General features: G+C 45.8%; 1 protein-coding gene across 12 annotated transcripts; it reads left to right on the forward strand.

The window, feature by feature from the left end:
* The first annotated feature begins 2,812 nt into the window (after positions 1-2,812).
* LOC107314231 (serine/threonine-protein kinase PAK 6) lies at positions 2,813-27,714 on the forward strand. 12 transcript variants are annotated; one of them, XM_015863280.2, is made up of 12 exons: positions 2,813-3,278; positions 5,294-5,777; positions 11,117-11,417; positions 12,530-12,604; positions 16,511-16,719; positions 18,856-19,473; positions 21,515-22,006; positions 22,204-22,337; positions 23,403-23,529; positions 23,762-23,887; positions 24,076-24,210; positions 25,792-27,714. In XM_015863280.2, the coding sequence occupies exons 5-12, from the start codon at positions 16,516-16,518 to the stop codon at positions 25,957-25,959; spliced, it is 2,004 nt and encodes a 667-aa protein (XP_015718766.1). In that variant the 5' UTR covers positions 2,813-3,278; positions 5,294-5,777; positions 11,117-11,417; positions 12,530-12,604; positions 16,511-16,515; the 3' UTR covers positions 25,960-27,714. The 12 variants fall into 12 exon arrangements, with proteins under 12 accessions (XP_015718766.1, XP_015718768.1, XP_032300751.1 ...); XM_015863282.2 differs by having other exon boundaries at positions 11,117-11,253; XM_032444860.1 differs by lacking the exon at positions 2,813-3,278 and having other exon boundaries at positions 4,452-5,777.
* The last annotated feature ends 263 nt before the right edge of the window (positions 27,715-27,977 follow it).

A 27,977-nucleotide genomic window follows, 5' to 3' on the forward strand; every position in this document is an offset into this window, starting at 1 on the left:
TGGATTATCATTACGGTCCTTTTCAACCCAGGCTGTTCTATGATTCTAATGAACACTATGAAGCTGAAACTATGATTATTGTTGTTTTCTTAGCTACTGCTTTTTTTCCTCTGAGCAAAAAGTGTATTAATCCTTTTCCCTTGGGTAAGACTCTGCTAGAACAGTAACACAAGCATGTCTTGTTACTGTTCATGTATATCATACACAACATAAGTGCCTCAGTGAATTGTAATTAGTGAATTATTAAAACTGTTTTTTAGCAATATAATTTCATAATAGTATTAAAGACTTGCCATAAGAAATGGCAACAACAAAAAGAACTAAAAGCTACCAAAAAAAAAAAAAAAAGCACAGACACCTCTTCTGCATCTTTTTCCCTGTTCTACTCAGCTGAAATCCTGCAGCTGTTCCATGTAGGTTAGTTATGAGCTGGCTGCACCAATATGGTAAAGGTTTCTCTTTCCCTAGGCATCCTTGTTTTCCACATAGTCTTTTATTATTTAAGCAGTTGGGTACAACAGTGATCTATGGGTATTTCTTCGCTTATTTTCTTTAGTGTGCTTTTGATCATATAGTAGTAGTATATTTGAATTTGCAGTTCTTCTAATTCTCTTACTACTGTTGTTACAGGTGACCTAACTGGGGCTTGTATACCTGGATGTAGATGTAATTTCACCCTACACCCTCTACTGTTTTTGGCAGTTCTTGTCATCTTAGTGTCTGTTAAAGCTGCCTCTTTTCCTTTGTAGATGTTAGGACAGTTTTCATCTCTAAGGATTCTAAGGGCAATACTCTGGAAATTTAACACAACCATTCTGATTTAATTCCCTTTATTAGTTATCTTCTGTATCTGACAGGAAAATATCTAACTTCAAGGTAAGACAAAGGTTGCATTGCTCAAGTAAATGGCTCTGAAAGTCTTCAGGAGAATAAGATAGAGGTTTGATGGTATAGTTGGTAAGTATAATATTGTGTGATGGTTATTAATATGTATGTTACTCAGCAGTTTAAGAGACTGGATCTCACCCTGCTACCTCCCCCTAAAAAACTAAGTCGTCATTCTGTTCTAAAGGACCTGGAAGGTCAAGTTTGGGTTTGTTCTTTCATTCAGGATCCTCTAACCTGAAGATTTCCCGTGGTCCTTGCTTGCAATTGCAGCTTGCAATTTGCCTTAATGTGTGCCCCCTGTAGCACTTAAATTGGGCGTGCCTGTGTAAATCCAGCTGTTGAATAAGGAGAATGCATTACATGTGGCTGGTGCGTGAAATCCTACAGTTACATTTCCAGTCTTTGATTAAAAGTTATAACATTACGTTCTTATATGTGGGTTCATCTAACTTTAGGAATGTTGGAAATAAGGAAAGAAATAACTCATAAAGGTAAGTATGTAGGATTATATCAGTAGCATTAAATTTATCTGAGGAACAGTAAAATCACAGTTCAAGAGCTAATTGTATAAAGGCTGTAGTGAGCCATTTGTTCTGTTGTTAGTCTCGAACAAATGATGGAAGCAAAACCTAATTATTTTTATACAGCACACTGTCAATTCACATTCTGTGTCATTCTGACTGACCTATAAGACTGTGGATGTGCGTTAATCAGTTCTGTTCTGGTTCTAGCAAACCTACAGTGAATCATACCCAACTGTTTTTTAGCTCATACAGCTTACAACTGTATTTAAAAGTAGACAAATTGCACCTCCTGCATGTGCATCAGCAAATGATTCCGAGTCTTTCCTCTGTGCTGCTGCTGATTTCCCAAATAATAAATATTCCAAAGTGGCTTTGGGCTAAACGGTAACTTCTGAGGTGTTGCACTTGGTGCTGTGCTCTAGTGATTTCCCCAGCGATGCTTAGGTGTACAAAAGCTTAGTGTTCTTATTCTAATGAGTTATTTGACTGTGGGCTTGAGAATTGGTGGTTAGAGCCTCTCGTTTAGCCTTGGGCTATGGGCACTGCAGTTACATTAACCTGCATGTGCTTAAAAGGATTGCTCTTAGAATTGCTGAAGAAAGACTGAAGCTCACTTCACAGTTTCATTCTCTTGGTTCTTACTATTTTATGCTCTGTTTGATTAATGCAACAGAACACTACGTTTTGATAACTCAGAAATGAGGTTTCACTGCCATTTGTTCTTTATCTGATGGAGTGTTTGCGATTATTAAGCTGGCATTGATCCCCGAGGTCATTCAGGAAGACCTGGGAAGAAAACAGTTTGCATTGTTAGTTCTATAAGTGTTTATTGCTTTGCATTCTTTAGATGCACAGTTCTTCAGCATCTCTTGGACTGTACAGTTTCTTCTTGAAGCTGGACTAGTAACAGGGATAATTTCATAGGGAAGACAATTAAGGAAATATAGCAAAATGTGGAGGTGGTTGGATATGTCTTAATGATAATTTCCTAGATGACCATCAAAACAGACCCAGTACCACTAGATCTGTATTTAATCCCTAAAGAGCCAGCCTGGATTAGTCCTTTCCTGTCATCTGAATAGGATACTTACCCATTCAGTAGTCTGTTCCTGTGGCTTTGCAGTACAGATCTGTTGTTTTAAAAGATAAGTATTAGGGGGATTAAATCTAACCTGTAAAGAGACAGCTATCATTTCATTGGCACGTCAGCTGTTCCTGCTATGTCTGCAGGCAAACCACACAAGACTTTCTTAATCTGACTCTAATGGAGTCAGCCATACTCTTAATGTCTTGGAAACTCGACTAAAAGCTGCAGTTTTTATATCAAGATGTAAAACACGAGCATCAGCTGAAAGCAGACTCGCCTAGCCTGAACCAGCAGCCATTACTGACAACTGGTGTGGGCAGCTTTAAAGATAGTCTCTCATTAGCTTACCATATAGGGAATGTGTATTAGGAATATTCCATTTTTACGTGATTAGAACTATTATTATTCCTCCTCATCTCCTGGGAAAGCATATTTTTCACTTGCTGAGCTAGACAAGACTGGAAAAGTCACAGTCCTTTCAACAGATAATTGCCGCACAGCTAAATGTGGGTGCCATCTTCACTCTAAGTGTTCTTTTCTTGCAGGATATTCAGTTCTTGCTTCCCCAGCAAATTCACACTGGCCTCGTCAAAATGGGAGACAGCAATTTTGGAAATGGTGTTTGAGTAGTTGGACTTGCTATAATGAAGATAGAAGCAAACTCTCTGTTTGTCCTGAATCATCTTGCTGTTTCATTAAGTTAAAAGCCAGGCTGCTGGGTATTGTGCTGCAGAAGCTGAGAATGTTTTGGCAAAGCCCTGTTAATGCTTCTGGCATTGGTAGGTTTGTTAAGTTTCTTGTTCTGGGCTGAAGACTAACCTTCCACAGTCAGCACTGCTGATGGCTGCATGTTTGGTGTGTGCTTTTATATGTGCTAAATGTTTCATTATATAAGGGTTGCATCAATGCATAACGGCACCCCACGGTGTTAAGGCAAAACCAACAGTCACAGTTATTACTCAAGGCAATTATAAAGCAGTATGAAGCCTTTATATGAGAAAGGGTATCTGTCTCTTCACTTTTACTGTTGCATGCTATTGTCTCTCAGCAGCAGCTGTATTTCAGTAATGCTGCATGGATTTATTCCAGGATAGATGTTACTGTACAAACCATGCGTGTTACGTGACCTCCAAAATAGCTGTGAATTGGATAGCTGAGTCCAGCTCTAATGAATGGAGCCCAAAAGCTGACAGCACTCAGCAATTTCACGGGCTCAGAATATTTTTCTAACAAGAAAATTCATTTCTGAGACTTGTCAACAAGGAGCATCAAGAATGGAACTGCTGCCTTTACCTCCACCCACCCCAGCAAAGAGTGGGGGAGCAGTGCAGCTCTTTATAAATAGCCCTGTTCCTGTCGGATTTGTAAATTCAGTGCTTTTTGTGTTAATGACATCACCCTCTTCTCCATGGCAACTCCCAACCATGTCAAAACTGCAGGGCACCATCAGAGAAAACTTAAACCACCCAACTAACAGGTCGATTCAGGATGAGTTTAATTGAGAACTAGTGCAGGGGGGCGAAAGGAGGGGGTGGGAAACATGAGCAAACTGGCTACTGTCAGCTCTGGAAAGCTTGCATCTGTAATGATTGCCTCCTAAAACCCTGCCCCTTCTCCTCCTCTTGTCAGGAGGAGGAGGTGGGTGGAAGGCAGGCAGGCATCTTATTCTTCATCTCCGGTGTGTCTGGAGAGATGCACTACAGGTGACTAAGCAGGAGGAGCATACTGACTCACTCCTGAGTTATTTTCTCCCTTCCCTTCTCTCCCCCCCTCCCATCTTTTCTGTTTGTTGTGCAGCTTTGGCCCAACAGCTTGTGTTTTCCCCCAGGCTCTGATGAGAAGGAATTTGCAGCAGGGCTTTCTTCTTACCTAATGTTAGCAAAAAAAACAAAACAAAACAAAAAAACCCAAAAAAACACTTGTGGTTATCCAGGTGAGAAAATAAAAGCCAACTCGAACAGCGAAACAACAAAATATCTCTTGGATACAACTTTATCTTAGAAAAAAGACAACAAAAAGCTTTTCCTTTGTGAACATTGTCCAGGAAATACTAAAGTAACTGACATGCAAGAAAGCAGTGAATAACTGGCTTCTTTATCAGCCTACCTATGGAAAACACCTAGTTGCTTCACTGGCAGACCTGCTGGCTTTGAGTCAACTTCTAAGCTGTGTGGGGGGGGTGAAGCTCTTTCACTTGCCTCTTGATTAGGGATTCTGCTGGGTTCCACTTTGGGACTCAAGCAGCAAGATCAGCAGCTGGGTCTGCAGAGCTGCAGTCAGTGTCAACTGCCACTGCTCCGACTGGCTTAATAAATCCGGCCTGATTTACATCCCTGTGAAGCCTGGAGCCTCAGCTCACTTTACCTGCCTGCTTCTGCAGAGTGCCATGAGATCTGTTGCTGAAACCCATCCTGCAGAAGCGTCAGTTGATATCACGTTAGATGTGTTTGAAATTGCATGACGTGGATTCAGGCCAGTTATGCAAGATCAGCACAAAACCCACTCTGTTCTTATAGCCAGGCAGGGACAGAGGAGAAAGCTAAGTGACACACTGGTTTGCCTGAGCAGTGCAACTGTGCTATATTTGCCAATCATGGTCTTCACCTTATAGGTGTATTTAACCACCAGTTCTCAATACCTGAGGCTTTGTTAGGTCTGTAAACTCCCTCCTTGCTCATGTTGGGCAGCCCGTGATTTCAAGGCTGATTTCAAGGCTTAGTTGAGGGTAAATGCACAAGAGAAGTCTTTACGCACAAGAATCTTGATTAGTATCTTGCTCTTGCCTTTTGTGTAGATGTCAGTCACCACCCAGTCCCATCCTCTTTGCTGAGATCACAGCATCAGCCCACGATAGGAAAAAAAGAAAGGTCCCAGAAAACACTGATTCACTGCGTTACAGATCCCGGTATGTGTCTACGTTGAGGTCTCATCAGCTTTAACTGGATTTTATCACCGTGGTCTCCTCTGAGGTTGCTTTACCTTTGGTGTATTTCTCTGCTGGCTGCCAAGAAGAGGGGGAGTCTGGCACTCTGCTACTCTCCTCCAGGCAGCTGGCATTGGGGTGATGCTGGTGAGTAAGCAGCTGCAAGCTCCATGTGTTTGCATGTGTATGAGACTGAACCAGGATCCTTCTGAAGAAGCCTGAAGATGAAATTGCCGAGAATTTTCGCCTGAAGCAAGGGATGTTTCCCATGTTTAAGACAAGCAGCAACCTGTAGTCAGAAGGAAGAAGGGACTGAATTCATTCCAGAAGTATTTCTCGGAGATCTTTTTTCCAGGTAAGGTTCCAACTCTGGGAGGTAGAAGGGGCAACAGGGTCTAATATCCTAAGCACTAAAACTCCGATGGCTTCTGAAATCTGCTTTACCTTCCCACTCTGTAGAATGGGGATAAATCTCTGATGTTTCTGGAACTTTCTTTTTAGACTGGAAATGTAAATTAGCCAATGGAAGCTGATTTTTGTGAGGTCTGAAGCCACAGATATGGGAGGGAGGGCTTTTTTTTTACCACTGCCTTTAGCCTGCTTGTATGCTAGTAGTAAATACCATTGACCATCCTGAATCGTGTATTTAAGCAGTTGAATGAGTATTGAAGGAGCAGCGTGAAAGCAAGTATGATTAAGTAACTAGATCTAAGCTTTCTGTTCATTCATCTTGTTATTTGTTTCAAACCTTTTTATGTTCTGCTGGAAGCAAAATGAAGGTGGTTCTTGTCTTGGGAACTTGACCTCCAAGTTTCTTGCTAGGCTTGGTTGGAAGAAATACTACTGAAATAAGAGTAGGGAGATAGAATATATATGTATATATTTAAGCTATACCTGAGCAGCCAGTTTGTTACTGCTGAAAACTGTTTTTGGAGAGGCTGGAAAGAAGCAGACAGCTCGTCATCCCAGTTGCAGCTTTATTTAAGGTAGGGAAATAAAAAGTCTTGAATAGACAGAGATGACTGTGGAAAGAATGACAAGTAACATCTCAAAAACCCCTATCGTCAGAAACGCGTTCTCCCCAGCATAAACCCAAACCTGAAACTCTTCCTAGCTGAGCAGTGCCTAGAGGGGAAGCTGCGCTCTGCTGAGACTGCAGAGCGGTTAGGTGAGACTGCCTGGGGAAGGGTAATGGTGCCCAGTATTCAGGCATGGGCTGATGGCCAGGAGGGGGTTGGTGCCAGCAGTCGTTGCGTAACGTGGTGCTGTCTCTTGAGTTGGCTTTGCCTGGTGCAGGAGCAGTTGGTGCAGTTGGACGCTGTTGCCGCAGTTTGATTCACTTTGTAGTAATAGTTGAGATGAGGAAACGTCTGCCAGCTTCACAGTCAGAAGTCATCTATTCTGCCTCTGCCACTTGGGGATCATTAATGAGTAACTCTTAAAGCATTAATCCAGGGCAGCTTCCAAGAATCCTGTGTACTTGAAGTCTAGAACACATTGTGATCTGATTTGTTATCCAGAGACAACAAAAACTGTGAAAGGGTGTTTACCCACTGAGTGGACTTCATGAGCTGTGATTTCCCAAAGCCTTCCAGATATACTCAGCAGTTCATATGGAGATCACAGACTCAGCATCAGAGGGCAGCGGAGGAAGCACTACTGCAAGCAAAGCTACAGGGAAGGGAAACCAAAGAGGGTCAGGAGGAGCAGTGTGCTGCAGGACAGGCAGCAGGCAGGTGTGGCTTTGGGGTACTACTATGCTACTGCTTCTGGCAGTGTCACTTGACATCAATTTAAGCTCGTGGATATCCTATATAACCAGTGTTGAGCATGTTATCTTGCATGTGTTAGTTCCTTTCTTTGGTAAAATCTTATATCGCTTTTTGTGGATTGTGGGGGGAAAAGGTGTCTCTTTCTGCAATATCTGATTGAAACAGAGGGGTGGGTAAATACAAGGGGGTAAGGTAAATGATACTGCTTGAGAACATGTAGCTTAGTGAGATAGGTGAATGGGATGCTATTTGGAGAGGAGGACTGGTGTTTAATTAAAACTCCTGCTAACAAGAAGACTCTTAGTAGCAAAATGAACAATAGCAGGACATGAATAGTTCCTATCTGTGGAGATACTTAGCACCTCATTGCATAAAAACATGCTCTCTTTCTCAAAATGATACATATTCTTTCAAACTAGAGGGTGAATGTCCTCAACAGTTTGAGACAAGTGAACTCATAATGTCAACCTGTTTGCTTGTGCTGTCTATAGTATCTGCTGTCCTACTGATGGCCTTCCAGCTGTCTGACTCTTCCCTCTGCACCGGACAAAGTCATGTAGAATAAAACAGCAGGCTCTGGGCAAGCCATTTTTGAGCTGTTTTTGCTAATGAGCTGCCCAGTTTGGGTATGCACGTAATTAATTAGCAGCAACAAGAGCTCCTGAGTGTGCAGAGAGAAGTCAGAAATACTGATTGTGCCTCTTGCTCCCAACTCACAAACTCACAGAAGCTCTTCAGGCTTCTGTGTGCTCTTCCAAGTTCTAAATATGTTCTCTCTAAGCTCTGCAAAACAGCAGCCTAAGTGACGTAAATCTGAGCCAATGAAGAGTGCTGCCATTTATTTCTGTGTCATTTCAAAGCATGGTTTTAGAAGTCTCTTAGAACTTAGGGTCGCTTGCCACCTGCTCACCTATGCTACCTGGCTACTTCTGATGTGTGCCCTGTGGTCACCTTCATCATGCGTTGTGGACCAAGATTGCTAAGAAGGAAATGAAAGTACTCCCTATGGACTCCAGAGCACTGACAGCTCATGGAGATAAGGGAAACTGAGGGTACAGTATCATGGCATGCTTATTTCAGTGGCAGAACAAGAAGGTCCAGTTCCAGCACGACAGGTTGCTGGCTCCTGACTTGTGTGGCTGAGCTGTATGCCAGGCCCCTGAAACCAGCTGAGGTTGAAAAGAAATTAGATATTAATGAAAACATTAAATAATCAGGGCTGACCCTTTGCCTACCTCCTTGCCTCACCAAACACGATGTGTTGGGTGTTTTTTAATGCAAGTAGCTGTGTTGATGAGCTGCATTGGTGTGGTAGCTGCACGAGGAGGAAAAGCAAGCTGCAGTACAAAGCATCCTCCTGCACTTGCTGCTATTGCTGGGAGGATGGCTGTGATGCCCGCTCCCTTAGCACTGGATTAACAGCACAGCTCTGAGCTGGGCTGCATGCCTTCAGCTGTATTGTCAGCAAGGGCAGTTGTTTCAATGGGGTGGGAGCCTGCTTTGCTGCACTGAACCCACTGTGGCTGGGTTTTGACAAGCGTAAACTGCAGCCCTCAAATTATTCAGGGCCTTTGAGAGCTGGGGCTGAACGTACCCAGAGGTAGAGAGTCACTAATAACAGCAAATGGCATTAGGCTTTTGCTGCCATTATTTTAGCCAGGAGGAACTGTCTGAATTCCGGTTAATACTTCTGCAATAGCTGGCTGACCTAGTTATTCTGAACGGGAGCTGTAGTCTGTATTCCTCTTATGTCAGCCAGGGATTTCAATCTGCATTTCTATAGCATCTTTAAGGATTGGAGCATGCTTGGAAAAACAACGGATTAAGCTGCCTGTCTTCTGGGGGAGCAAAGCATTGTCAGAGTCCTTTTAGTGGTGTGCAAAATGGTGACCTGGAGGATCTGTGAAAGGGTGGGCTGTGCTGACTTTATTATATTGCCATCACAAAGCTTATCAGCACAGCTACACCTCTTGGACAGGAAAGCACAGACTTGTTTGGAGCAGCATGATGTTACTTCTTGTATGAGTGTAAAACCTGGGGGATGCCTAGAAGCCCACCAGACAAGCTTATGGAGTGGGAGTGCAAGTAAAGCCTCGTCTTGATGGGACCTCCAGGGTGCTACCTTTACAGCATCAGCAATGCACAGTAAGCAAGAGATAGCCCTAGCACATAAGCAGCAATACAGATAGTGCTCTCAACATTCTCTGCCCACCTCTGAATGCTACAGCTTTGGGGAAAGGCAGCTAAACTGAAGGCACTTACTTAAAGCAAATCTGCCTCTGGATTGCTCCCTTCTCATCTCTAGTTCTGGCTAATCTCGGGTGCTGATTAGGAGACTTGCAGACTTGATTTCTATCTTGTGCATCCTCCCACCAGCTGATGCTCTGTGGATTTGCAACACGCCCTTTCCCCTAATGACCCCTGTATCCCAGCTGTTAGCATAGCTTTGCACTTCCCTGGCCAATATCAAGAGCCTTGGAAGAGAAGAGGGACTACAGCAAATCCCAAAGCACAGAGGAGCCCTGCTGGAAGGTCCAGCCCTGAATCACAAACAGGCTGCATGAACGGGATTGCCTTAATCCTTACTGGGATCTCCTGAATGCATCTGAGTTACTATTCATGTAGTAGAAATGAAGTGGGCTCCTGCAGCAGGAGGCGAGGAACTGCTGCTGTCCATGGGTGGGCAGGGTGAGGAAAGAGGAGAGATGCGTGTGTTTGTAGAGATGTGTGTAATTATTTACATCATCTCGTGCAGCTCTCCAGGTGAGAAGTGAGATGTTTTAATGACCTTCACGACGAACGCTGAAGGGGGAAATTAGAGATTCATCACTTTTAATGGTGAATTCTTGCTTCAAAGTGCTTAGGACTGCTGGGACTGAACTTGTGAAGGGGAAGGCTGGAAAGTGCCCTAGTTTTTCATTAACATTGTAGGCAGCAGAGGTTCACACCAACTCAAAGCTACCTCGGTTCCATCTAAGCTTGTGTCCTGACAAGTAAAATCAGGCTCTTTCATTTATAAAGAGCTCGCGCCTTGTTCTAGAAGACTGCCTTAGCATGTAAAAACATAAAGTATAATACGTATGCAAATGTGAAGCCAGTTCCAAGCCTGGGTGACTCCTTGTAGAATACAAATGCCATTTCTATGCAGCACTCCCAAAGCTGTGGTTGTGGAGATGGCTGGCTCCTCTCTGATGGCACATCAGCAAGGTGTGGATGTGACAGATGACAGCCGTGCTTCATTTTCCCTCCACACCTAGAAGGGTTACACTCTGTTTCCTCATCTCTGATCTTCCTCTGCTGTTTTTCTCTCTTGTAAGAGGCCAAGAATCCACTTTTGTTTGCTGATGTGATCTCTGACCTCTCCTCTTGCAATCCCCAACGCCTCTGACCCCTTCAACCTGTGCACTGCTCAGCACTGCCCGTGTCCCAGCCAAGCCTCTATTTCCACGAGCCAGCAAACCCTGAGGCACAGCACAGGATTATAGGGTGATAGCAGAGCCTTCAGACCTTGCAGCACTGACTCATGCTGAGCAACAGGGGAGAAGTAAAAGCGGCAGGTCATGTAACATGCGTCTGCCATGCAAATAAATTGGGGGGTTCTGTTATAGCCAGCAATGTAGCAGACTATCAAAGCTTTCAAATGACAGAGGATGGGAGGCAGGTCCTGAAGTCTGCAGCTGAACGACACGGGAGGAGATGTCGGGATTTGTTAGGAGCTGCAGCAGCTCCAGGCCCTGAGGCTGTGTAGCAGAGAGAGAGGAGCTAACAGGCAAGGCGAAGCTTTAATAGGTCAGCATGATGCGAGGAGGGATAAGGAAGCATGGAGGGAAATGGGAGATGGTCACCCTGAGCTTCTTGCCCAAGCCCTCGCAAGCTGTGGTGCCCAGGTATGAGCAAACTCCCCTCTCTCTTCCCCCTCCAGGATAAGGCAAGATGCTCCTGGGAGGCTCTGCTATCAGCGTGTCCTTTTCCTTGGAACACGGATCCGAGGCTCCTGTGTACTGAGTGCGCCTGTGTCCCATCTGCTCCCACGCCCTGAAATCAAACTCGGCAGCTCAGGTGAAGCAGGCACTGTGCAAACATGTCAGCAGTGCCTCCACCCCTTTTCCTTCTCCCGCTCTCTCCTGCCTTCTTTCTCTCCCAAGTCTATCGGCGTCTCAGCGGATTGAGGTGGCAGAGAGCTTCCAGCTCACCGCTGGGGCTGGAGCAATGAGGAGCCATGGGTAAGCTCCCTCCTGCTGCTTTGGGGACCCGCACTGACTTGCTTGCTTGCTTTAAAGCCACGCTGTCCTAATGGCTGCTGCTCCGTGCAGTTTGTTCCCTCTGTTTACACGGGGCTGCTTTTAAACTCATGTCTCTGCTCCCCAGTGACTGTGCTGCTATGGCTTAACCCCTTCCCTTCACAGCTAAGCCTTGCCACTTCCAAGAGCAAGTGCAGCAATCACACGCGTGTTGGCAGTGCCAGCCTTGGGCAGAATGAGAAGCGGATGGTTCAGGGGGGTCACGCGATCTTTTCCTCTCAAGGGATGGTTGTGGAAGGCAAGAAAATCCAGGAGCTGGATTCCTTTGGGAAGGAGTTCACTTCATCTTTACTCCTATAGCCCAGCAACACTGTCCTCCAATCGGCTTTGCTGCATGGCAGTGGGAGAGTTTCCCTGCAGACCCTTCTTTCTCCTCTCATTTGGAACTGTTCTCATTGTTGGACTGCCAGTGAGACCTTTTTTGCTTTCCACTGTCTTTCAGATGGGCTGAGGTGTGGTCTGTGGGGTCTGACAGTTTAACCTATGAGTGAGTGAAAAGGACGGAGAGGAAAGTGCGTTGTTGAATCATTGCAAGGCAATGCTCTACAACCATTGGGGTGACGGAGGGGTTAAGATGACTCCGGGTGATGCTTGGGCAAGCTGACAGCACGTCAGGAGCATGCACGCTCATTGCTTTTACATGAGGCATAGGAACGTCTCCTCTGAAGTCTGTTATATCTGCAAGGACCCTCGCCCTGTCTGGTGAAGAAGCCTAATTGATTCACCAATTAAAACCCCTCGTGTCTGCACTCCCGACCTTCTGGCAGCTGCGATAGCCAAGATGCTTTCAGCACACCTATTGAAACACTACACGGTAGTACTCCCATTGTCTGGGTGTGGAAGTGCATCTTGGCTATCTGAAAGCTGTCTCATCTCCGCCTGTTTAAATTATTACCAACAATTCTATTGCCTGTTTCTACCTAATTATTTCAGCCAAGTGCTAACCAACATACACAGACACACATCTCATCTCACAGCTACAGAAAGTCCCGTCCACGAATGTTTGCTGATGCATCTGTTTTCTTCTTTGCCAGGACATTAATGCTGTAATGTGTCTGGGGACAGAGTACTGAAGAAAGAGCAAACAACTAAAGAGAACTTTGTGGCTGGTGAGTGAGAGCTCCGCGGGGCTTTGGGGTGTTCGCTGAGTCTTCATCTGCTTATCTAAGTGTTAAGGTAAAATCTGAGCAGCTGAGCCCCCATTGAGCTGCTGGGGATGAGGATGCTGCTGTATGGCTCTTTCCCAAGCCCCATCCCTTTTAACAGCCTCATTCTTGATGGGGTGATGAAGCCGCATATTGATTTCCATATTCTGTGCCTTGATCTGCATGTCCTGTCTGCTAAGTGCGAGCGATGGTTTATGTGCCTAGTAACAAAGACAGCTGATCAAATAAGGAAAAGAGCTATCAACAAGTAGTTTGCTGGATTAGTAACTGTGCTTCAAGGTCTGGTCTGTTATGACTTAAATTTCTTTATCGGCCAGTGTTGTTTAATAGCAACAGTGAGTAGCAGGGCATTGAGTCAGCCAGGCTGCGGGGCTTCAGCCTGTGCTCTCCTCCCCACGTGTTGGGACTCTGTGCCCAGGCTGCAGTTTGCTCATGTCATCCCATGGGCTACAGACCACACGTTATGGAGGAGCACTGACCCACAGGACGTGGCACCCAGTGTTTCAATGTACTGTGCTTGATGTGGTCTGCTCCCCAGATGCAGCCTAACGCCTTGGCTCCTTCCATTGCCACGTGACCCACTAGGCCAGATGGGGCCCCTTTCCCTTGTCCCAGCGTAACATTTTATGTGTCAGGCAGAAGGTTATTTTTCATCTGTATTTTTGCAGGCAGAGCTTGAAATGTTGATATTCTAATCTTGGTAACATCTTTATGCTGACTTAGAGTGGAGACTGAAGCTCCATAGCTACGTCTTGCTTTCTGCAAGAGCTTTTATATAAGTTCCAGAACAAATTTGGTCTGGTATGGCTAAAACACACTCACAAGTGTAGCACTGAGCAGCATCCAAAACAACCTTCATAGATAGACGTTCACTGTATGAGGCTTCAGTTCTCATTTATGAGCAAGGAAATGGAGCAGGGGAGAAAGAGGCAGCACTGTGGGCTTCCAGACCCTGTTTGGTGGTGCAAAAACCATCAAGCAGTTGTGTTCTTTTTCCCCATTTATCTGAACTAAACCGGCCAATATAACAGGGATCTCTCTCTCTAAGCTTATTTCTAATGTAATATTAATCCACGTGTGTGTTTGTGCAGGATTTAGAGCATCCCATCAGTTCGCACCAATACATAGCTTTGCTACTGGGAGCTGTGGGGGTGAGAGGAATGGAAGGAAAGGACTTGAAATAGGGGAAGTGATAGCACAGCAGGCAAACATCCATTCTTCCTTTAGGGAAGAAAAGTGTCTAACCCAGCATTTTAAAAACAAGTATAGCAGATGAATGTGGGCTGTTGGGATGAGGCTCTTTGCTCTTAGATCCCATTTCAGACTATTTACCTTTTCTTTCTCCTTTTTGCCCACCCTTCGTTGTCTTTTTTTATTGTTTTATCTGTATGAAACCACTCACAGATTTGAAGCTCCTCAGGGAAGGAACCTGTCATTTTTCTTTGTCTGCAGAACGCTGTGGATATCTGCAGTTTGTTATAAATAACATCTCGGAATCCTCAGGGGGTAAACATGAGGGGTTTAGGAGGTATGGAATGCAGCTATTGCCATCTGTGCATGTTCTCATGGCCATAGGTATACACAAACATAAGCACATAAACACGCGGCACACATTGATAGTGGCCTATTTAGCTTCCACTGCACTTGAAATGTGTTAAATTAGTGTATAGCAAAATATGGAAATATGTTTTTTTCCCCCCCTTTTAAATGGTGGCTTCTCTGGGATCTCCTTCATCTTCCGACCCACATGTTGCAGTTCCTCAGGTCCCGAGTTCCTCCCTTCCTTTCTCCATCCCCCCTTGGCTGGCCAGCACTGTCAGCTGAAGGAGTGTTTAGCAATCACAGGAGCTGCTTGCTTCAGCCTGAGCACTGCTCGTTATCTCTTGCCCAGGGAGGGATGCAACGAGCTGCGGCCAGATCTGTGAGACCAGCAGAATAAGCACCGAGTGAGTTCAGCTGCTGCAGCAAGGAGGGGGAGGGAGAGCTTATTTTTAACCGGAAGCCACACGAGTGAGGCTGAAGTAGCTCTGGGCTGGCTGTGCTATCAGCAAGTGTACGTGTGAGTGAATGAGCATGTGCATAGATAAGTGCAGCACATCTACACCAGTGGAGCAGAGCATTGAATGGATGCAGGGTGGTGGCAAGTCAGATTAAAGAAACGTGAGCTCACCTCTTTGTCTGCCGCTTTGAACTCTTGTGCTGAGCAATTTCTGATAACGCTTATCTATCTACTTCTTTCTATTCCGTGCCCTGCTCCTCCGTGGGTTGCCACGTCCTCCCAGTCCTTGCTCTGCCCCTAACTCCGATTCCCCATTCCCTCTCCCATCCCCAATCTTCCCACCCCTCCCTCTCCAAGGAGCCTGATCCTTCTCTCTTCTCGCCCCTCCTTCCCACCGATCCCTCCCCCTGCTCTGGATGCTGTGGGATTTTTTTTTTCCTCATGCTCACAGGCAGATGTGACAGCTATTGGAACTGTATCATCTAGGAACAGCTCTATCTGGAGTTGAAAAACCTAACGTGGTTTCCCAGGCAGCAGCAGCAATGGATCGCTGAGAGCATTTCAATCTCCGACCGCTTTTGTCTCGTGGTAGTGACTTTTATTCTTTCTGTTTGTGGCATTGCTTCCAATTGTCAGCAGTGAAGGAAGGACTGAAGTCTGGGAGGTGATTGTAATATCGGTGTCACGGTGTTTGTGTTGTTATATTAAAGGGATGCTGTCTGCGTTTCAATACAGGTTTGTCTCGATTTACAAAGTCTTTGGTGCTTGGTGTATCTGTGTTAATTCCTTGCTGAATTAGAAAAGGCCTGTTTTGTGTTTTCTGTTTTAACGTTTTGTAGCTGGATATTGGAAGTGAAAACAAGCAGCTCTTGCATGAAAGCCACAAAGTGAGAGGAGGCTGCTTAAATACAGACCTTCTCAATCAGACACAAAACCTACACAGATTACTCGAAATCCAAGCGGGCTGCAATCACTGTTTTTAACAGTGTATGGATTCCAGTGTGCCTTTAAACCACCTGTCTGCTATGGCAGTGTCTTTATGATCAAAGACTGATGCTGACCACATCAAGCAAATGTCATTGGATGCCCAGTGTTGTACTGTATTCGGACTTGATGCTTTTGTATGGAGGAACTAAGTGAGTTCCAGGTGTTGATTGGCAGGTATGGTCATGTAATGTATATTCCCTAATGCACATTGTTTGTGCCTATGCAAACCGATATGTTGGCACTGAGCTGCTGTTCTGCTTGGGGCTGAGATGTCACCCAGGCTGTAAATCTGAGCATTTCCAGCCTTGTAGCTTAGCTCTAATCATTCGTCTTGTGGTTCAAAAACACTTGATATTGCAAGGGCTAATGGCTGCGGTGTGTTTAAAACCACATTTTACAGGATCCCTGGTCATGTGAAGCCATTAAAAAGCGAACTTAAAAGACAGCGTGTGCTATGCCCTGAATATCTCCTCATAGGAGAGACAGGATGAAGATTGGAAGCTGAGAGATTAGGAGCAGGAGAAGGAAAGATACAGTTTAAAGCAGTAACATCACTGTAATGCCCCTGCTATGGTGGATATAGAAACTCTTTCCCTTCTTGGGGCAGGGGGAAGTTTATGACACAGAGGGTGGTGATGCACTGGCACAGGTTGCCCAAGGAGGCTGTGGATGCCCCATCCCTGCAGGCATTCAAGGCCAGGCTGGATGTGGCTCTGGGCAGCCTGGGCTGGTGGTTGGTGACCCTGCACACAGCAGCGGGGTTGAAACTGGGTGAGCACTGTGGTCCTTTTCAACCCAGGCCATTCTATGATGCTGTGATCCAGGATGCAGGAGCACTGATGGCATTGCTTTCTCTCATTCAGGCATCATGTTCCGCAAGAAGAAGAAGAAACGCCCAGAGATCTCAGCTCCGCAGAACTTCGAGCATCGTGTCCACACTTCGTTTGACCCAAAAGAAGGCAAATTCGTGGGCCTGCCACCTCAATGGCAGAATATTCTAGACACGCTGAGGCGCCCCAAGCCAGTGGTGGACCCTTCAAGGATCACCCGGATGCAGCTCCAGCCTATGAAGGTAAGAGAAGGAGGCTACTTTTTCCAGTTCCCTGGGTCAGCAGGGTGGGAATGTTGAGCTATATGTGTTCAAGCAGGACTAAGGATGGTGACAACCATTCAGATGGTTGTCTTGCTTGGATGGCCATTAATAATGGTCATCAGAAAACTGTGTGTTCCTAAGTGTCTTCAGGGAGCTGGTGTGTGAAGAGAGGCAGATTCATACTGACCTCTGAAAAAAAGGAATTTCAGGTGGTGGCAGAATGGCTGCATTTGAAGTCTTGCTTGGCCTGTGGAAACTTTTGGTTCTCTGTTTAAACAAAGCAACAAACAACCAACCAAAAACCCAGCCCTACGATGGCCTAAAGGCTGAAAGGTATGGTACAAAATAGAGGTATTTCTACTTGGATTTCAGGAGGAACTGGAAAGGAAATAGCTGTTTATCCGCTGAACATCCATAGCCTTTTGTGTACAGTTGCTGGAATTCTGGGGTCTAAATGGGACTATATTTTAGCATAATGCAGGTACTAATGCAAAACCAAGCCTGCAATTTAAATGGTGTATCGTTTGAACAGAATGCTGATTTATAAGGGAAAATAGTAGGCAAAATGAAAAGGGAGGAGGTATATTGCCTTTTGTTTTGTGCTGTCCTGAATCTGCTTTGAGGTCAACATAGGAGGTGATAGAACCAGAGAATATATACAATAGGAGCCCAACTTGGTTAGAGCTCTAATGAGCTTAAAGTGCGGGAGGATTGCTCAGATGGGTGGAAACTGGGTCAAGTTGGAAAGGGCAAATAAAAAAGAAAAGTATGTAGGGAAAAAAAACTGGAAGGCCAAGGCACAAAGAGAGATGTAATTCTCAGAGAACATAAAGGGCACTCAGGAAACATCATAAACACACTGAGGAGGAGGATGAAGGAAAAGGTTTGTTCACTGCTCATTTTGGAAAGAAGATAATAACAGAGGACATGGAGAGTTTTAATGTTTAATGATCTTTCTTCAGACTTGATTGAAAAGGTTAACTGTGATTAGCTCGCCAGCACAACACAAGCACAGAGGGATAAGAGCTCAGGCTGGAATAAGAGAGAAACATATGAGACTTCTTAAACATGTTGGATGTTTTCAAGCCATCTGGGTCTAACGAAATTCAAGGAATTACAGATCAGGCAGAATCATTTCAATTCCCAGAAAGAAACTGGAACAAATAAGCAAGTCTTCTATTTGCAGCCACTTCCCATAGATAACAGGGTGAGAGCTGGCAGCCAGCAAGGATTTGTCAAAACCAAGAAGCTCATGTTGAGCAATGGAGTTTCCTTCAATCGTGAAGTAAAAGGCTTTGGGTCAGGGTGAGGTGATAGATCTCTCCCATGCCTTGCTTTAGGCTCATGACATTGTTACCTATGGCATTCCCAGAGCAAATGGGCAAGTGCATAAGATTCTCAATTGTTTACTGTGGTGTTGAAATGACTGGAGTTGCTGTTTAGCACCAGCTAAATATTAGGCTTAGGTGTAATTAATTCAGCATCTTTAGAAAACCCCCAGAGTTCAGTTAGCAAACAGGAGATTGCCATTACTCCAGGGGAGGATTTTCCTCAGGCAGAGGTTCATGAAAGTGTAGGAGTCATTCTGTGCTGTGGATTTCTGTGAAGAAATGAAACGTTTTGGTTTCCAGCCCTAAAAAAGCTTCTGTATGCTTTTCAGTTCTAGAATAAACAAGGTAGAACACCATATAATATATTGACAGCTTCAAATGTCCAACTTCTATAGTGCTGTGGCTTGTTTGGATGGATGCCTTGTTCTTTATCCTTTGCTTACAAGGCAAGTTGTGCGCTGGTGTGACCCTTCTTTTGTCACTCTTAATTGTAATAGCTTGGCAAAACAGAGGGGGAATATAGTGTGGGAACAGTGTGGTCAAGATTAAAATGAATTATCAAAAATGGGAGAGAACCAGACTAAAGGAGGCTGATTACAACAGCGCTGATGTTTTGGCCATTAGGAGGCAAGGGCAGCAGGAGCCACTGTTCTGAAAGCAGTGCCACTTCTGTTAAGTCTGAGCCCCTTTTGGCTACACAGACAACACATAACCTTTGTCAAATGAATTGAGCCTCATGTTTTACAGCTGTAATGTTTTTGCCTCTTCCCTGTGTATTCTGCAGACAGTGGTGAGGGGCAGCACCGTGGAAGTGGAAGGCTATATCTCTGGGATACTCAACGATATCCAGAAGCTTTCTGCCATCAGTTCCAACACTCTGAGGGGAAGGAGCCCCACCAGCAGGAGGAGAGCTCAGTCCCTTGGGCTCCTGGGGGAAGACAGACCCCCAGACATGTATCTTCAGAGCCCTGAGGCGGAGTGGGCAGACAAATATGGAAACTACCTCAATTGCAACGGTGGGACCAAGGTGACCCGAAGGCAGACTATGTGGCCAGATTACAAACCCAGGCTGGATGGACAGTCTCACCCCAATGGCATGGTTGTGAAAGCGCAGTCCCTTGGGCCCTCAGAGTTCCAGGATGCTGAGAGCAGCTGTCTCCAACGTGCTTCTTGTCTGCAGCACGTGCCAGCTCTGCCAGGGGACAGTGACAGGATGGGCAAAAGGAGCTCGGAAGAGTGCTGGCCTCAGCCTTGTCTGGTACGGCAGGCAAACTCTAGGCCCTCAGGAGAAGGCAGCCCCAGCTCCAAATCGAGGGAGAACAGCTTGAAGAGGAGGCTGTTACGCAGCGTGTTCCCCTCCTCCAGCAGCTCAAACAAGTCAGGCCCTTCCCTGCATATAAAGGTACAATTATTCAGTATTTTTCATTGAGCTCAGTGTTGTCTTTGCACTTCCAGAGGTTCTTTTCACAGCTGAGCAAATCTGATTGCAAACAATGCACAACCAGCATTTTACGTTGTGGTTAATGCTGGAATCCAAATAGCCCTGGCCAGAGGAGATACACAGTCCTGCACAGCTCAAAATGGCAGCCAGATTTGCATGGGAAAGCCTTGTTAGCACAGCTGTGCAGGCAGGTAGGTTGATAGGAAGGAGATAGGGGACTTGCTAATCATTGTCCTTCTGCTGTTGTAACTTAAATGCAATTGTACTAACACAAATGCACTTTTGCCGTTTGGGAAATGGCCATCACTTACATTAGGATGTATTATTGTATGTGTTGCTTTGCCCGTGCAGATTAGGAGTTAGCTGGTTGTAGCTGAGTCTGCCACCCTGCTATCAGACAGGACATCAGCCTGCAGGCACAGGGAAGGTGAAGCACTCCTTGCTTTGGCCTGGGAGAAGTGGGAGAGCACTGACACAGCACAATGTCCATAGACAGGAGCTGTGTGCACAGGGACTGTCACATTCCCAGAGCAGGAAACAATACTGATGTGTGGTTAGCCAAACATGTGCGAGCTTGCATGCAAGCTGTGCCCTTTTGCATGCTCTAGGTTATATAAAACCCCCTTTTCCCCCCTTCCCCCCCCCCTTCTAGAGACAAAACAAGAGTTGGGAAATAGATATTTGGTTGCCATGAGCGTGTCTGCACAGGACTGCAGGGGTGGAGCTGGGAAATGAAGAGGAAGTAACTTCTGACAGCTTGTGTTTGAGCACTGCAGCAGCACAGTGCCAGCATGGAGCCACACAGCCACGGGCTGGGACTTATGCAGACATTGCCGTTCTCACAAGTCCTTGATGAAATACCCATAGAAATTAAAGTCTAGACTATTATTTTCGGGGAGAAAATGAATGTTCTTTAAACATTTTTTCTTTCTGTAGCTTACCTTCAGTTCCCCTACCCGCCCTATTAACTTTGTTAGCAATTGGTCTGAACTGTGAGAGCTGCTTTGAAGTTCTGATTTGTGCTGTAATACAAATGGTTGCTTCGCTCTTTCTGAAGCTCTGCCTTGTCAGATCCACCGTTGCTGTGAATGCAACAAAGCAAGGATGGTGTGTGTTGTACCCAGCTGGCTGGATGCTGTTGAGTTTTAATTGCTCAGCATTTCCAGAGTTGAGTGTGTGCTTCTTCTCCTGCTTGGGGGATCTGTGCGGTGTTAGCATGGGAATGCATATCCCAAAGCCACACCACTGCAGGCTGTGATCTTAGGTTGGGTTGGGCCAGCTTGGAGCTTGAGTGGGAGGTCTCCAAAAGGGCCTTGAGTGCTCCAGGGAAGGGCACTGTTGATCCAAAGTCACTGAGGGCAGTGGTGAGGGGTGAGGTGAAGGTGGCTGTACAGGGATGGCAGCCTGCAGCTGCTTTGCTCACTGTGCTGTTCCCATAACAGCACTAACTCTGTGTCTGATCGACAGCAGCGCTCTGCAGGTACCAGCAGAATGTGAGGGGAGAGTTTTCAGTAGGCAGAGTGTAATTACCCAAAGGGAATTAGGCCAAGACTTCAAAGTGATTTACAGCTTTGGCGTGAATCTTCTTTCTTTTTATATACAGGAAGATCAGAGGCATGGAGGGATAAAGGATTTTCAAACGCTCTGCAACTCAGGTTGCCCCTGAGTTTTGGTGGCGAGGCTGGAATGCTTTTTAGCAGGGCTGTTTTTACTGTGGGTTTTGCTGTGTGTGTGTTTTGTTGTTGCTGATATCTTGGGAGCCTCGCTGCCTCATTTGAATCACACAATCATAGAACGGTCTGGGTTGCAAAGGCCCACAGTGCTCATCCAGCTCCAACCCCCTGCTATGTGCAGGGTCACCAACCAGCAGCCCAGGCTGCCCAGAGCCACATCCAGCCTGGCCTCGAATGCCTGCAGGGATGGGGCATCCACAGCCTCCTACTGCTTCACATTAACCTAACCACAGAACTTTTCCTTTCTTCTCCTTCTGTTTCTCCCAAAGCCTACTGCTTTCTTCAGGCCCCAGCAGTGGGGCTCACCGCGCAGCCCTGCGGCCAAAGCTCAGTCCCTCCCATCGGATCAGCCCACGTCTGATTTCCCCAGGCTCATTTCTGAAGCCAGCACCCCCCAGAAGTCTCCTACAGCAGAGAAGGCAATAGCAGCACCCCAAGGCAGGCCGTCACCAGCTGGATCCCCCCGAAACAGGCAGACACAGACGAGTTCCAGCAACCTACACCTCCCCCAGGACTCCTCTGCCAAAGGGCAGCCGGTGAGCGAAGACCCCGTGGTTGTGACTCATGAGCAGTTCAAAGCTGCCCTTAGGATGGTGGTGGACCAAGGGGATCCACGGACATTGCTGGAGAATTACATAAAGATCGGGGAAGGGTCCACGGGCATCGTCTGCATTGCTCGGGAGAAGCACTCGGGGCGGCAGGTGGCGGTGAAGATGATGGATCTGAGGAAGCAGCAGCGCAGGGAGCTGCTTTTCAATGAGGTGGGTGTAATAAGGTGTTCTGCTGCTCAACATAAGCCGTGGTAACAGGAGGGGTGGGAAGAGCAAGAAGGCATCATTTTAAAGGGAAAGAATGGTTGGGGGAGGGAGGCAACTGCACTGACTGATCATATTGACTTTGTGGGTAGAGTTAGTGGTGCTTTGGTGATCAGCTGTTCCCTGTGTGGTGTTCCCTGCAGGTGGTGATCATGAGGGACTACCAGCACGAGAACGTGGTGGAGATGTACAACAGTTACCTGGTGGGAGAGGAGCTCTGGGTGCTGATGGAGTTCCTGCAGGGGGGGGCCCTCACTGACATTGTGTCTCAGATCAGGTGAGAAGTGAAACCCAAAACATCAACGCTTTCATCTGCACCTCACAGGCAATGGCAGATTGTAGGCTGCTCAGAGGAGCAGTTTTCCTCAGAGTTCTTGTGGCACCTTGTAATTGCACTACCTGGAAACTGCTATACTTCATCACTGTCACCCATTGGAAGCACACAGTGAATGCGTGAAGGTTTCTCTTGAGTATCTCTTGAGTATCTGCTCCTAGACAGGAAACAGAATGTTTAGTCCCAAAGAGTGCTGAGTTACGGCATCGCAGAGCCACTGAAACTCTCATAGCCCATAGCTGATGTCAGTAGAGCCAATAGAGCTACAGATAATAATAATAATTCTGGAAGGGCCTGTGAAAGGTTTATGTAGTGAGACTGAATTCCATTGCGGGATGTCAGCCTAAATGTTGTTTCACAAAGCCTTCCTTTCAACCCTTTAATGAATTCTTGTTTTTCCACACAGTGGAAACAGGATCTTTTATAACCATAACATTTATCCAAAGTCAGCTTCAAGCCTTTATCAGTTTTTCGCAGGGAGGAAAACACCCTCATTCCCCTCATTAAATACTTGCTGAAGGTGATAACTGATTTGCATCTCCAGGAGTCAGCTAATCCCCCCGTAATCTCTCTTGCACCACGCAATCACTTGGCTGAAACCAGATTCCATACATTACACGCTGAACGTATTCCTCCTTATCTTTGAGAACCACAGAGTTCAGACGTATCAGCTTTTCTTAGAGCTGAGAATCAAAAGCACTCAGAGGACTTCAGTGTTGATTTACAATTCTTAAGTCAGTCTATACGTGCAGAAAGCGTTGGCCCCTGATACAAGAGATGATTTTCATTTCTACTCTTTTTCTTACACTTGATCATGAGGGTTCTTGTGTTGGTAGTAGTAGACATAGTGTCTTCCCCTGCTTATAACCTGTGCTACCTTCAGTTATGCATAAGACTATCTAGATTATCCAGCTGCATGGAGCTGCAATGAGCATTGACAGCGACTGTGACTTAACACCAGCCGCAAGAGGGTACAATGCCATTAAAACATGGTGTCCTTAATTTCAGGCTAAACGAAGAGCAAATTGCAACAGTGTGTGAATCAGTGCTGCAGGCTCTTTCCTACCTTCACTCTCAGGGGGTCATTCACCGGGACATTAAGAGCGACTCCATTCTTCTGACCCTGGATGGAAGGGTAGGTTTCCTTGGCCACAATGTTACCTGGATTCTGCTGTTGTAGCCTTAGTCTGCTTCTTTGTTTCCTTGCTGTTCACAGTTTATACTTCATCCTCTTACTCCTTTTAGTCTTCTTTGCCTTTGGTGCTTCCTTCCATAGAATGGTTTGCATTGGAAGGGACCTTTAAGGTCATCTAGATCCACATAGTTTAACAGTCGTGTTTAACTTTGGTTGCTTTCTCTTTGCACAGGTCAAGCTCTCAGATTTTGGTTTCTGTGCTCAGATCAGTAAAGATGTACCTAAAAGAAAGTCCTTGGTAGGTACTCCCTACTGGATGGCTCCAGAAGTTATTGCAAGGGTGCCGTACACCACTGAGGTAAGGGGCAACTACCCTGATGTCAGAAGGGTAGGAAATGATGATCCAAGAGCACCAAGGGGATTCATGTTTTACTCTCCCAATAACGTTTGTCATAGTTGGAGTGGGTGTTGTAATCTTTATGAAAGCAACAAAGCGAGGACCTGTTACTTTGGGCTGTGTGTATAGATGTGTCACTGTCCCCACAGGTGGACATCTGGTCTCTGGGGATCATGGTGATAGAGATGGTGGATGGAGAACCCCCCTATTTCAGTGATTCTCCAGTCCAGGCAATGAAGAGACTCCGTGACAGTCCTCCTCCCAAACTGAAGAACTTCCACAGGGTGAGCATATTGGCAAAGCACTTATAAACCTGATGGGGAAACACATTGACCAGCTGTTCCCTGTAAAGCTGGCTGTGAGAGCGGCCTTGCTAGAACATGTTTCTTGGGGACCTTCTTTGGCCATGGTACCTCCATGGATACAAGCTGTTGCTGACAGCTAGTGGCTGTTTTGGGAAGCAGTCCTAATAATGTAAGGTTGCTTGGGCATAAACCTGATGATGCGAATCAAAAACTGCTCGGGGTGGAGCCAATATTTATCCTAATATCTTGCTCACCTTTTAGGGAAGCAAACAGGAGGCTCCCTGATCTTGAGAGTTTCCAGCTCAGCAGCTTTCAGGAATGCAAAGGCTGCATTATGGTCAGAGCAAGAAGGCTCAGTACAGACAGCAGCTCATGGAGGATGCTGCGGGTGCTTTGAAGATTAGCTCATCTTCATGGTTTCTTATGAAAAACTATCAGTGACATAAGAAATGCAGTGATTACCTTTTAGTCCTCTCTTAGAACAGTCCTCCTTTCATTTCAGTCCAAGCCTCTGAGATCAAATAGCTTCTGCAGCGTTCTGAGCTCTCCGGCCTTTCCAATTAATCAGAATATTTTCAGCTGCTAAACCTGAATTATTTAACAGAGCAGACTTCTGAGCTAACAGCACACACTCAAACATCAACAGCTGCTGTCTTTCCTATTTGCCTTTGCAACCCTAATTAAAATGTCAGGGTCGCATGCAGGACCTGCATAGACAGCATAAAACCAGTTGAGGTCTACATCACTTGGTAGGATGACCCCATTGCAGTCTGTGAAAGCCAGAGCCCTTCATAAGGTGAGCTGTGCCCACAGCTGTCTGGGAAGCAAAACCCCATCATCCTCTCTCACTGCTGTCTGAATGGGGCTCAGCACCTGCTGTGAATTCAGCCCTCTGTTCTGATCACCCTTAGTGGTTCACTGTGGTCAGTCAGTGGTATGGGGTACAACAAGCTAAACAGACACCCCTTGGGATGCTCTGCTGCTTTTCTAAAGCATAGGCAGGTTTACTGACAGGGTGATAGAGGCTGAGTCCGGGTGCTCAGCTGCATTCTGCCTTTTCCCTCTGGCCATCACAGTGGTTGTTCAAAGCATTCACCAAACAAGCTGTAGCTCACTATAAGCAGTAGTTTGTGATCTACTGCTGAGTTAACCAGAGCTAAGAAAATGCCCCCAGTCTAAAATGGATGTAATTAGTGGCGTTAAAATAAATAAATATATACCAAGTTCATTTTTTATTCAGTTTTAATGACACGGAGGATTACTATCAGCAAGAGATGAGCGGAGCCTTTCAGCGGCTCTTGAGCCTGGCTACGCAACTGGCTTCAATGTGCATATTTTAAAGGGTGGAGGTAATTTAGTTTCATCATAGAAACAGAATCATTAAGGCTGGAAAAGACCTCTCAGGTCATCTAGTCCAGCTTCATTTTAAAGACACGGCATGCATTTATCTTAGAAACTAGAGTGACAGAGTTGGATTAAGCAATCCTATCTTGGTAGCTTGTTGTCAGTGTTGCCTCTCTCCTATATGGGCTTGACTTGGTTGGTCTTTTTCACACACAGACTTCTCCAGTTCTGAGGGATTTCTTGGAAAGGATGCTAACACGGGAGCCACTAGAAAGAGCAACGGCACAGGAACTTCTGGACCATCCCTTTCTGCTCCAGACAGGGCTCCCAGAGTGCCTGGTCCCCCTCATCCAGCAATACAGAAAGCGTACCTCTACCTGCTGACTTCACAGAGGGGAAATGCTGGGATAAGGTAACGTGTAAGAGACAATCAGGAGACCAGGCAGTCTTATCCTGTGTAATGGTGCTCGGGACTCGTCAGTGGTCTTCTCACAGGATAGGCCCTTGTGTTCTCGGCCTTTGTGACTTCTCTTTTGCTAAAGACAATCAATGCAGACTCAATACGACCGCGTTCTTCTCAAGAGCAGAGCAGGTGCTGGATGACTTCTGGATCGCTTCTTCCAAAGAATGGCATTTGTATGTGGACCTGAGGTTGTGTATCTGAGTGCTTGCAGGTTCCTGCAAACCTTGGCTGCTGATTACTGAACTGGAAGAGAATTTCCCTACTAGAAATGTGACCTTTGCTTTGTCAGACGTACACTGGAGCGCTGGGCTCCCCTAAATGTACATTGTGGGGCACAGATGCCTTTCAACTCTCCAATGTTGCACAATGACTTCACATATTTTGTTTTTCCTCCATGGACGATTTTAATCTTCAATTAAACGTGGACGTAGAATGCTGTACATATTTCCCCAGGGAGCAGATGTGATATGTACGTATTTGTTTTCCAATGGCTCCCTTGCATCAACACGCATCTCTTTTGCTGAGGAATACGTACGGTTTAGTGGTCAGTCTTGAATCCATTTCATTCCCTTAAACTTTTGGAGGGGAGACCATTGGAGGGGGAACTCTTTGGGAGACAGAATGAAAGAGTTTCAGCTGTCCTGCCTATATCCCAGGAGAGATTTTTATGTGCACAGCAAGGCTGTTTGTTCAGCCTCCCTCTCCCTTGCTTCCTACTGCAGGACATGGGGAGAAGGGGAACTTTTGATGTACGTTTTGTAATTGGTGTGTCCTTCCTCCATCACCCCCTTGGTGATACATTCAGAAGGACTCTGGTTGTCTAAGCAGACCTCTTGGTTATTTTTAAATGGATTTAGGTATTTTGTACGATGCAGTTTCTGATCAGTGAGATAGTCGAGGTAATTGGACTCTAGGTCAGGATGTCACGTTGTGCAGTGGTGGTGCCTATTGTTGTGAGGTCTCAAGAGTGTGTCTTATGTATGAAAGCGGGATCCCGTTTTGAAACTCAAAGTTATTGAAAATTAAGTTATTCTTGGGACAGTCGTGCTGTCCCAGATACCCTTCACTGCATTTTCTTCAGAAGATGTTGATAATCTCTATCCTCTGCTGTTTACTCCAATGATAGATCCTGCTTCAGAATTGAAGCCACAGTTGATTACTTGAAGTAATTTGGGATGGAATTCATCTGCACTTTTGTCAGTCACATAAAGGGTGGGTGCTGAGACTGCCAAGCACACTGGTTGCCTCTGTAGGCTGTGATGAGAGAAGCAGCTCCAGAAGGTGATTCAGCTCCAGTATTTATTTGCCTGCTGAGGGATGAGTTTGCTGCCTCTCAATGGCGCTCTACCTGTGGCCAGCAGATCGTGGTGGTCCGCACTGACTGGATGTCTGAGTTTGTGGTTGATAAAGCTAATTGAAATGAATTTGTTTAGCTCTTCCTGAGCTGCACTGGAAAGTTTTTGATGTCAAATGTTTCTGTTTCTTTCTTTCTTTTTTTTTTTTTTTTTTCTTTTTTTTTTTTTTTTTTTTTTTTTTTTTTTTTTTTTTTTTTTTTAATGCAAAAGAGCAGGGCTTTGAAAAAGATTTATAATTCAAAACAAGCGATCCTGCTCACCTGTGGTTGTGAATCCTTTGCACTTGTGTTTTAAATTAAAGTAGACCTTGATTTATTCATATGCCTGTTGCATTGCTGAGATGCTTTGAAATGTGTTTATAGTTCAGAGGTGTAAGAAAAGGAAAGCTCCTGCTCACCACACCATTCCTGATACAAGCCAGGATGCCATTGGCATTCTTGGCCACCTGGGCACACTGCTGGCTCATATTCAGTGTGTCCATCAGCACACCAAGGTCTATTTCCATCAGGCAGCTTTCCAGCCACTCCTCCCCAAGCCTGTAGGGATGCCTGGGGTTGTTGTGACCAAAATGCAGGACGCAACAC

Source organism: Coturnix japonica, chromosome 5, assembly GCF_001577835.2.
Source record: "Coturnix japonica isolate 7356 chromosome 5, Coturnix japonica 2.1, whole genome shotgun sequence".
In the NCBI taxonomy this organism is placed as follows: Eukaryota; Metazoa; Chordata; class Aves; order Galliformes; family Phasianidae; genus Coturnix; species Coturnix japonica.

Bases quoted from the DNA above. Each gene is read 5' to 3' on its own strand.
- LOC107314231 (XM_015863279.2), top strand. From the start codon at position 14,785: ATGGATGCAGGGTGGTGGCAAGTCAGATTAAAGAAAC. The intron at 14,822-16,510 runs GTGAGCTCACCT...TCTCTCATTCAG, and splicing joins GCAAGTCAGATTAAAGAAAC to GCATCATGTTCCGCAAGAAG. The intron at 23,530-23,761 runs GTAGGTTTCCTT...CTCTTTGCACAG, and splicing joins TTCTGACCCTGGATGGAAGG to GTCAAGCTCTCAGATTTTGG.